Source organism: Fragaria vesca, linkage group LG7 (genome assembly GCF_000184155.1).
Source record: "Fragaria vesca subsp. vesca linkage group LG7, FraVesHawaii_1.0, whole genome shotgun sequence".
NCBI classification, from domain to species: Eukaryota; Viridiplantae; Streptophyta; class Magnoliopsida; order Rosales; family Rosaceae; genus Fragaria; species Fragaria vesca.
This window is the reverse complement of record NC_020497.1, coordinates 1,910,397-1,921,111: the sequence shown is the minus strand read 5'-3', so window position 1 is coordinate 1,921,111 and position 10,715 is coordinate 1,910,397. Positions and strand designations below refer to the sequence as shown.

Genomic DNA, 10,715 nt, shown 5'->3' with positions numbered 1-10,715 from the left:
CACCAGTTCTCTTGACATGATTTGTGCCATGCGCCTTTGGAGGATTGCGGGGTGCATTTTGTCCCCTATTGCCGTAACCATTAGGGCCATCACCCTGAACTCGTTGCCACACATTTGCATGACCTCCATGGCCTCTACTACGTCCTCCATACCCTCTTCCACGTGGTGCAAAATTCCCACGTGGTTCTGGACGATTATAAGGACCCTGACGTCCATTGAAATTGCCCTTAACATTAGGGTTTCGTCCTCCTTTGGCCGCTTTACCATAATTTGTTTCTGGAACTTTCTTTGTTCCGGCAGGCCTAACATTGTTGTTTAAAAGAACCTTGTTGTGCTTCTCAGCTGTATGGAGGAGGTTAATCAACTGATTGAAAGTAGTGATTCGCTTGTTGTCAAATTCCAAGCGATATTGGTTTGATAAAATCATGGCAGATGCTGGAAAAGTACTCAATGTCTTCTCAATTATATCAGCTTCTGAGATCTCCTTACCACAAAATTGCAACATGGCCCGTAGGCGCAGCATCTCTGAATTAAATTCAGGTATTGATTTATAATCAAGGAGTCTCATGTCATTCCATTTGACAGATAACTCGGGAAGCAAAGTATTCTGAATATTCCCAAAGCGTCCCTTAAGGGCGTTCTAGAGCTCCAACGGAGTCTTAAGTTGCATGTATTCTCAACGAAGGGAAGACGCCATATGACGGCGTAGGAACATCAAAGCTTGGGCCTTGAGTTGATCAGAAGGACCCTGTGCATTCGCAGGAATTGGTCGGATAGTGGAAAGCAAATCTTTCCCTATGAGGGTGATCTCAACATCAGAGACCCACCGATGGTATTCAAGACCATCTGCATCCAATATTTCAAATTCCGTTCTTGGTGGTTCAGATGCCATCTGAAAAATAAATAAACAAGAAGGTTAGTTGCGTAGTCTAAAAATAGACATCCACGACAACTATTAAATTTCCAAGACTCTGGACTAGATTCAAGACCAAGATGAGTGGTCGAATCGATGTTTTTTTTCGGTTTGTCCTCTTTTTTTTCTCAATTTGATCGGTGCCTATGATATTCTTTCATCATAGCGTATAACATGCTCAATTGTCCCACGCCATATGAGGGGTCGGGATGTAGAGGAAGGGAAGTTTGTAAATCCCCGATAAAAACACAGGTCTCAGAAAGCAGGAACTTTAATATGAAACTTGTTGAAAAATTGATGCTTGCAGATTTGTGTAGATGCAGCGATCTTCTTTTCCTCTTCTTCTACTTTTTTTCTGGTCGTCCTCTTTCTCTTCTTCTGGTCGTCTTCTTCTTGTTTTCAAGTGTGATGCACAATGGTGTGATGGTGAACGACTGGAGGTTGCTACGGTGATGAACGACTCTTTCTTTAGGGTTTTCTATGGTGATGAACGGTGGCAGAAAGAAAAAAAAAAGAAGGGTTTTAGGGTTGGCTTATCAAACTCACGGTTAAAACGAAGTGTCTGATAACGTGTTGCAGGAGAAATAAACTAAGAGAGAATAATTGTCATTTATTCATGAATAAAAGCCTCTATATATAGAGGGATTACAATGGGAAAGGAAATTACATATATTCCTAATACAATACTAATACTGAATCCCATTAATATTATACTTTGACTAAGGCACAAATTAAGGAACCTACTTTCCTTAAACATATATATATATATATATATATATATATAAAATTGGAAGACAACATGCACACACATGCATATAGAGACTAGAGAGATTGTTCTACAGTAGATAGAAACGCAAAGTAGTCTTCTGGTAATGGCCAGCCGGGGTCTTTCTGCGCTGGTTTAAAGGTTTTGATTATAGTTATGCAGTGGGATAGTAAGCATACAGGTTAAGGCCACAATGACCTTCTGAGAGAGAAGGGCCTGTCGTGCTAAGATTAGCTCTAAGAATTTTCATGTAGCCATTGTCGCCCCAGTCCAGTCCCCATGAATTCTTAACTAGCCAATACTTGGTGCCGTCTTCATTCGTCCCGTACCCAATAATGGTTACAGCATGATTCACGTCGTGACCGCATGAACCTGAGAACACCCCCTTATGGTATGATTGAAAGGCATCTCCTTGAACGTCAATGGCAACTGAGACTGGTTGGATGGACACAGCCATGAGTAGGAGATCATATCTTTGAGTAGGAATAGTTCTATAGCCAGTTATCTTGGCAGCATGCTGAGATTCCTTTTTAGCGTTGCATTTTTTGTTGTTGTTGCCCCGGTATGGGTAATTTTTCTCTTTGGCGATCCCTCCATTTTGCTTGATGTATTCGAAAGCAACATCAATGTCACTAGCGTCACAGCCATTGTTTTGCACGTCGCAGTCCACAAGTTGTTGCTCGGACAGTGAGATCAATTTGCCGGTTTTGATTTTTGTAATTCCTTCCACAGCTGCAACCACCGTAAATGCCCAGCAAGCACCTACATGCATGTATCATTCCAAGAATTAGGGCTTTCGTCTATATACACAATAATGAAAGTTTGAGATATGGTGATTCTCGAAACTTACCACATTTGCCTTGATCCTTTATAGGAGTGACAGCCCCATGTTCCCTCCAGTCGATGCTTGCTGGAATATCATCACTAGTCGTATTATTTGGCCCGCTTTGTTTAGTGGACAATTGATCTTCGGATGATGAAGTTGTTGAACTTGAGACGGTCGTAGGCATTTTGAACCCAGCATGATGTCTGAGGAATTCTTCATTTGTCATATCGGAAAATTTGTTGACGCTTAACGTGTATGTCGCATTCCCTTCACTATTGAATTTCTCCACAAACTCCACATTCTTCTTGAATATGGCGAAACGTCTTTCCTTCTCTTTGCTGTCTCGGTAAATGCGTCCATGCTTAGCCATCCATTGCTCATGTTTGTCAGCAATGGAATTAGCTTTGTAGGATGCACGAGATGTGGCTTGGGATGCAAGAATTCCCAAGACGATGAATATGAAAATCATCACAAGGTTTTGCTCAAAAGCCATTGTTCAAAACCTAGCTAATTAGGGATATACTGATCGATATAAGTATCAGATGGCTATAGCTGTGTACCGATGCCCATATATATATATCAGATGGAGCGCTAGCTAATCTTTACAGACAAGTGGATGAGGAGTGAATGGGAAGTTTTTGTGGAAAGAGTAAATGGGAAGTTCATATCTTGTTTCCTTGGCTTCACACAAAAGTTGGACTGCGCATGAACAAGTACAACTTTTGTATTTTTCCAAACAAGGAAACAAGATATCAACTATGTTAGGGCCAAGACATGTAATGCCACAAGCAACCTTGCCTAGGGTCATGAGTTAAGCCCATGATTGGTTGCTTGTGTGCAAGTGGCATTATTGTAATTTTTATTTTCTTTGTATTTTATTTTATTTAGCTTGGCTCTCCTTAGTCTTTTGATGTTTCCCACAGCCAAGTGAGAATTTAGCCAATATGCTCTTTGTAGGAGAGTTTTTAATCGGCGATGGTTGGACTAAGGAACTAGTATAGGTAAGCGTATGTACTTTGGCCCCTACTAACGTCTTACCATCAATAAAGAGAGGAAATATTCAATCATCTATGTCCCGTGAGATCATTTCAACTTTTCATTCGAGTGCCCGCTCGCTCCATAATTATATAAAACTATGTTCTTGTTTGTTGCTAGCATCATATTAATATTGTGTGGTTTTCATTGTTCCTTGCAAGGTGCGCACAAGGCTGACTTACTACCTTTCCAAGGCTAGCGAGTGCCGCACGGTCCTCTTTGCACTTTTGTGTGAAGCCAAGTTCTAATGACTTGCAATTTGCAATGGGTGGAGTCGTCTTAGTTTCGAGTCTAGTTCCGATTATGATCTTGGGCCCTTCTTAGCTATGTAGTGCTGATAGCTAGTTTCCAACTCTCCTGCGTGTACAGAGGGCAAGAAGATCTGGTCGTAGAGATATGTGCACCTCTTGTTGCTTAGAATCATCAGAGTGCGTAGACTTGAGATGCACTAAGTTTCTGCGATGTTTGTCGTTGACGTTGACTCGTGGGAGTAGGCTTAATTGCACTAATCTTGTGCACGAATAGTTAACTACAGGGACACAAAAGCAAATTTTATTAGTTTGCAAGTTAGATATGCATCTTTGATGATCAGTACCAAGAAAAAAGAAGAATACAGATCACCATATAACAAGACAAATGGAGACTTGAAACAAACCCAAAATTGGGTGGAGCCCTCCAATATTCGTTACTGATGTCAATTTTTGACCAAGTACAAACCCAACAGACACTCTCATTTCAAGTCCACTTGAAGTGTTAATAAGAAACCAAGTAACAGCAGGTCCCAATTCGCTTCACCTTTTCATACAGGGACTTGATTATGTTGCATTGCTACTTCAACGCAAGGACTTGAATTGAATCTTGGCCATTATTAACCCAACAGACACGGCCAGTTAAACACCGAAAGAGACTCACTTCTATCATTTTCATTGCCAACTCAAACGAAGATGCAAATGTTTCCAATTTTAACTTCAACGATAACAGAAGAAGACTTAAGACTCGAGTAAACGATGAACTACGTACACCAAGTCTCTGACAGACTACTTTTGCAAGTCTGATATGTAACTTTAACATACACTAGCTACATTATGCAGCCAATATTTCATAGCACTATAAATAAATCTCTGAAAGTAGTAAGACATTTCATACAGCAAACACATACAAAACCATGAGAATTATAAAAGCAACAGCTTGTTATGGTAAATCTTACTTTCTAGCTGTCGTTATTTTGTATGTTCAGCTGGTATCATCACCACAGAATGCTTCTGCTCTCGGTAGTTCTACTTCTAGTGAAGCAGAGGCTCCTCTGAAATGGAAAGCCAGCTTTCCAATCCGAACCCACAATAACCTGACCTCATGGACTTACTTGGGGAACAATCATTTATTTAATCATAAATATAATATAAATTTCAATAAAGAATATAAGAAACATAACAATATTCATCTAGGATTCAATATTGAAAGTAGTCTTAATATAGGAGTAAAATAGTGTAAGATTAATCCTATCAAAGTAGTACAAGAAAACAAAGAACTGACTTGATATTTCGATTGAGGCATGCATAAATGCACTTGACTAAAAACAGATTTCGCCCCTACCCTTGTGCTTGTAGTTTAATAGGCGTCCGCCTGTAGAATACAGCAATCGATGATCCAAAATAGAAGCACCGTAATTTTGGACTCTAGCGAACCATAAATTGTATCTTATACTCTCTTGACACGAACAAAACTTCTAGAAGAATTGAGGATTCTTGATCTTATCTTTAAGGAGATATGAGTATGGGTTTATATTAAACCCCAAGTGAACCAACATGTCCTTTCACTTATCTCCATGAAGAGACACTTATTCCTAAAGACACCTATAGAAAAGACACACCATTTCAAATGGACAGGTCATGAGTAATTTTATTTTTCATTCATATTGGATATTATTACATAATTTCCAACAAGTAATTCCACCGGTCCAAAACCAAAAGGATGCCCCTTCCATCATTAGACTGGAGTTTCATGCAACAATGCAGGAAGTGTCAACAGAATAAACCTCACCAATTCTGGTATTCAAGGTACGCTGCATGAGTTCCCATTCCTCTCATTACCTAATCTTGAGTATGTTGACCTTAGCTTCAATACACTCTTTGAAGTCATCCCTCCACAAATTGGTTCCCTCCCAAAGCTCATCTATCTTGATCTGTCTTCTAATCAATTGTTTGGGAGAATCCCACCAGAAATTGGTCGTCTGAAAAATGTTAAGGTCCTGCACCTATTCTTGAATCAGTTAAATGGCTCAATCCCCCAAGAAATAGGTCAGCTCAAGTTTCTTTCTGAGCTTGCTCTTTACAACAACAGTCTAGAAGGTCCAATTCCTGATTCTTGGTAATTTAAGCAGCCTGACTTAGAAGAGCTAGGTCTGTTGTACTTGAACAACAATAATCTTTCTGGTTCAATCCCTCCAGAGATTGGAAATTTGAAGTCGCTAGTTGTATTGTGCTTTCAAACAAACAATCTTTCCGGCTCAATCCCCACATCTTTAGGTGATCTAGCAAACCTTGCGTATCTCTATCTCTATGAAAATCAACTTTCTGGAACCTTTCCAAAAGAGTTGGGGAACTTGAAATCTATGGTATATCTATCATTGAGCACGAATCATCTAAATGGCTCAATTCCTCCATCTCTAGGTGATCTAACAAACATGACCACTCTCTATCTCTATCACAATAAACTTTCTAGCATCATTCCTAGAGAGACCGGGAAACTTATATACCTTGAGGATCTACAATTGGACACAAATCAACTTAGTGGTCCAATTCCCACTTCATTTGGTCAATTCAGCAACTTGTACTCCTTAATCCTTCGGGATAACCAACTTTCTGGCTCCATTCCTCAAGAGGTGGGGAATTTACTGAAGTTGGTTGTACTGCAGTTGGATACGAACCAATTTTTTGGTCCTTTGCCCCAAAATATTTGTCGCGGTGGGTTGCTACAAAATCTTTCAGCATAGACCAACAATTTTACTGGTCCACTCCCTAGAAGCTTGAAAAAATGCAAGAACTTAGTCAGAGTCCGCGGTGAAGATAACCATTTCACAGGCAATATCTCTAAGCAACTTGGTGTCTATCCAAATTGTCAATTCATAGACCTATGCCACAATAAGCTATACGGTGAAATCCACCTCGCTGGGGACAATGTTCAAAGCTACAAACCCTACGAATTGCAGGAAACAAGCTTACTGGTAGTGTACCACCTGAGATTGGCAATGCAACCCAAATTCAAAGACTTGATCTTTCTTCAAATGGTTTAGTCGGGGTGATTCCTAATGAGATTGGGAAATTGACTTCTTTGCTGAATCTGACGTTGAATGACAATCAACTCTCAGGTGGTGTACCTTTGGAGTTCGGAGCATTCACTGATCTCTTATCACTTGATCTGTCCACCAACAAGTTCAATATGTCGATTCCAAGAATTTTGGGTGACTTGATGCAGTTGATCTTATTGAATCTAAGCAACAACAAGTTTTGTCAAGAAATTCCATTTCATTTGGGGAACTTAGTTCACCTCTCCCAATTAACTTGATTTAAGTCACAATTCACTCGAGGGTAAGATACCACAGCTCAGCAAACTCCAAAGCTTGGAGAAGCTAAATCTTTCACACAATAATCTTTTTGGTCTCATTAGGGCCGGCCCTGAGAATTTGGGGGCTCGAAGCGAAAAAAAATTTGAGGCTCCCTACGAAAAAGTATATTTGCACCTTCAAAAAGATAATCCTACAGAAGAATACTTTCTAATTGGAGCCATATAGCACCTTGCAAAAGATAATCCTACAGAATTTTAGGCATAAACAAAGGCATGAAATCAAACATTCAATGATTCAAATACTTAAACCAAAACCTATCTCACAATCAGTCTTCCGAATTGAAATCAAAACCTTTCTTATTCTCAATTTCAAGTTCTCAACTATGAAATTGCAAAAACTATGGGATTGGACTCAGTGGAGGAGGATGACAGACTTACCTGACTTTCGTTGGAGAGAACTTAGACTCAGAGAAATCGAGGGTTGTTGGCCTACTGCAAGGAGACCTTGATATGAGAAACTGAGAAAGACGACAATGTCAAACAGCGACAAGCGTGGCCTGTGGATCATCTGTGTACTGATACTGTCCCAACTTAACCACCTTTAAGGTGTTGGGTTTTAATTACAAAAGACCTCGGTACACAGATGATCCACGGGCCACATTTGTCGCTGTTTCACTACCAGGACAAGCACTTTAGCAGACAAAAAAATTTCGTCGGCCTGTTAGCTTAATTCGTCAGCTAAGATCTTAGCCGATGAAAGCTTGTCGGCTAAGATTTCGTCAGGAAAAGGTCGTCTGTGGTGACTTTAGCTGACGAAACCAGAAAAAGTCGTCGGCTATAGTCCCACAATTTAACCGACGAAAAACATGTCGTCGGTTTTTTTCCCAGACTTTAGCCGACGAAACAATTAAGATATTCGTCGGCTAAAGTGTGTAATAAAAAATTAAAAAATAACTATAGCCGATGAAACATGCCATAATTCGTCGGCTAAACCTGTTAAAAAAAATTAAAAAAATACTATAGTCGACGAATATCGTATAAATATCGTCGGCTAAAGTATTTAAATATCGTCGGCTAAAGTTGCTGGTTTTTGAAAAAAAAAAACTGCAGAAAATTTCGGCCACCTCCAATCACCACCAAAATTTGATAGAATCTTCCTCTCAACAGTTCGAACAACTTTCTAGAAGAAGTCGAAGCCTAATTCTAAGCCTAAACAGGTCAATTGAATCAAAATATAAAAATCCCTAATTTTAAACCCTAAAAACTTCAAATCTTCGATTCTCCTCACACACACTGAATCGAGCTACCAAATTCTAGGGGAATGTAGTACTAATCAAACTCAACTTATCCATATATAGAACTCACCAAATGGTGACCTGAGGAATGAGAAATTCGATCGACACCGAATCCGAACCGACGGAGTTTTGGAGCTCGATTTATCCCTCACGGCGGCGCTACTCGATGCACCACCTGTCCAAAAATGAAGTAGAGACGACCACGAAGCTTTAGGGACAAGTGTGACGGTCTCCGGTGGCTTGATGGCGGAGCTAGGCCGAGAAGAAAAACTCAAGTGTGGCAGTCTCAAGTGTGGTAAAACTCCTATATAAAGAACTTTACCCGACTAAATTCTTTATTTTCGTCGGCTAAACTCTTTTGAAAATTTTCGTTGACCGCCAAAAAATTTTGGTTGAAAATTTTTAAAATTTTGAAAAATTTTCGACTTTAGCCGACGACTTTTCATATATTTTCGTCGGCTAAAGTCATTTGAAAATTTTCCTCCAAATTTGGTTTACCACAAAAAAAATTTTGACCTTAGCCGACGACTTTTGTAATATCTCGTCGGCTAAAGTCTATAAATTCGCAAAAACGCTCATTTCTTCCTCTATATTACATAGTTTGGTCAAACCTTCCACACGAAAAACTTTCACGTAGATGAGACGCAACCGCTTATATAAAAATTTTGAGACATTTACCTTCCGACGATAGGGCTCGCCATAAGGAATAATAACTGTAAATAGGGTTGACCGCTGCTATCGGCACCGAGACGTTACCCGATTTACGTGATTTTTGAACCATAGCCATATTTCACCATTCTGAACACATCTTATTTCACGAGATTTTTGATAATTTTGCTTCTTATGTAGAGTTGGTTCACAAAGTTGTATAACCTACTAAACAAGTTATATAACATTAGTAGACACGTTGTGATTCTGATGACTAAAATTCACAAACCAAAATTCGACCGTCAGATATGATCATTATGACGAAAGATGTCTACGGTTAAAAATTCAACTGGATCCGACAACGCTAAGGGCTCGATCGAAACGGTCAACCATAATCCATCGTCACTGATCACAGGAAAACGCTCATATCTCCCTCTATATTACGTAGTTTGGTCAAACCTTCCACACGAAAAACTCTCACGTAGATGAGACGCAACTTCCCATATAAAAATTTTGAGACATTTACCTTCACTACCAGAAGAAAGACTTTAGCCGACGAAAAAAAAAAACCAGGCCGACGAATCAATTTTTCCTTTAGCCGACGAAATTTTCCTTCGTCGGCTAAATTATATTTTCGTCGGTTATAGTCAACTTTAGCCGACGAAATTTTAATTTCGTCGGCTAAACAATTTATTTTCGTCGGCTAAAGTTCTTTATATTCGCAGATCTGGACAGCAGCTCATTTGAGAAAAAAAACGGGAGAAGAAAAACGGGAGAAAAGTTTGGGTGTTGTTGAAATCTGTCCATAATTAAGAAGTGGAGCTATATATAGGTACTTACATGTGTATATATGCCTCACCTGATGATCCATCTTCCCGAGCAATTATTGCTTACCGGTCCAGTACATTACACTTGGATGTATCCCATGGAAAGGTACGTTTTTTACACCTGAATTCCTCAATATATATACATGTTCAATAATCATAACATTTTGCAACTTGATTTACAGGCAACTTGGAGACTACAAAGATTATGTGGCTAATAAATCCGCGCCTGAAGGATGTATAGCTGAAGCATATATTGCGCACGAGTACGTCACCTACATGAAGTTGTATTTAGGAGCGTTGAAGGAAACTTCGCAAACCATGCCTGTAGATGTACCGAAGTTCAATCTTTCCATAGTCTCTAGTGATGTTGAAGTGTATGGAATTTTGCTAGACTCCTACAAGTTGCAACCACATGAGCTAGTCATTGCCCACTGGTGGGTATTGATTAACTGTCCAGAAGTTGAATACTGGAAAGACATCCATCTATATTGTCCAGACATTCAAGGTGATCTCGAGTACCACAACAGGGAGTTCGCAGATTATTTTGGCGGCTGGGTACGTAATTTAATTTTTCTCTACGTGTTTATGTTTATTGCATAATTATCCATATTTACAGTTGAATGGTTGGTTGCAGATGAACCATATTCAATTTGATGGTCACCCAAATTGGTCGCACGAACTAAGACTTCTAGCGATGAAGCCGATAATGTCAAGAGTTTATTCGATGTGCAAGGTGAATGGCGTGCAATTTATATGCGAACAAAGAGACAGCAGAAGGAGAACACATAATTCTGGGGTCATGGCACATGGTGGGCGGAATGGAGTTGACTATTACGGTGTT

At 39.6% G+C, this 10,715-nt stretch overlaps 1 protein-coding gene across 1 annotated transcript; it reads right to left on the bottom strand.

The window, feature by feature from the left end:
- Positions 1-1,833: 1,833 nt before the first annotated feature.
- On the bottom strand, positions 1,834-2,998 carry LOC101315288 (KDEL-tailed cysteine endopeptidase CEP1-like). Its single transcript, XM_004308177.1, has 2 exons — positions 2,530-2,998; positions 1,834-2,441 (listed from the first exon to the last, which is right to left on the bottom strand). The coding sequence occupies exons 1-2, from the start codon at positions 2,996-2,998 to the stop codon at positions 1,834-1,836; spliced, it is 1,077 nt and encodes a 358-aa protein (XP_004308225.1).
- Between the last annotated feature and the right edge of the window lie 7,717 nt (positions 2,999-10,715).

Coding starts and splice junctions, on each gene's coding strand:
- LOC101315288 (XM_004308177.1), bottom strand. CDS start 2,998: ATGGCTTTTGAGCAAAACCTTGTGATGATTTTCATATTCATCGTCTTG. Junction 2,442..2,529: donor AAAGGATCAAGGCAAATGTG/GTAAGTTTCGAG, acceptor ACATGCATGTAG/GTGCTTGCTGGGCATTTACG.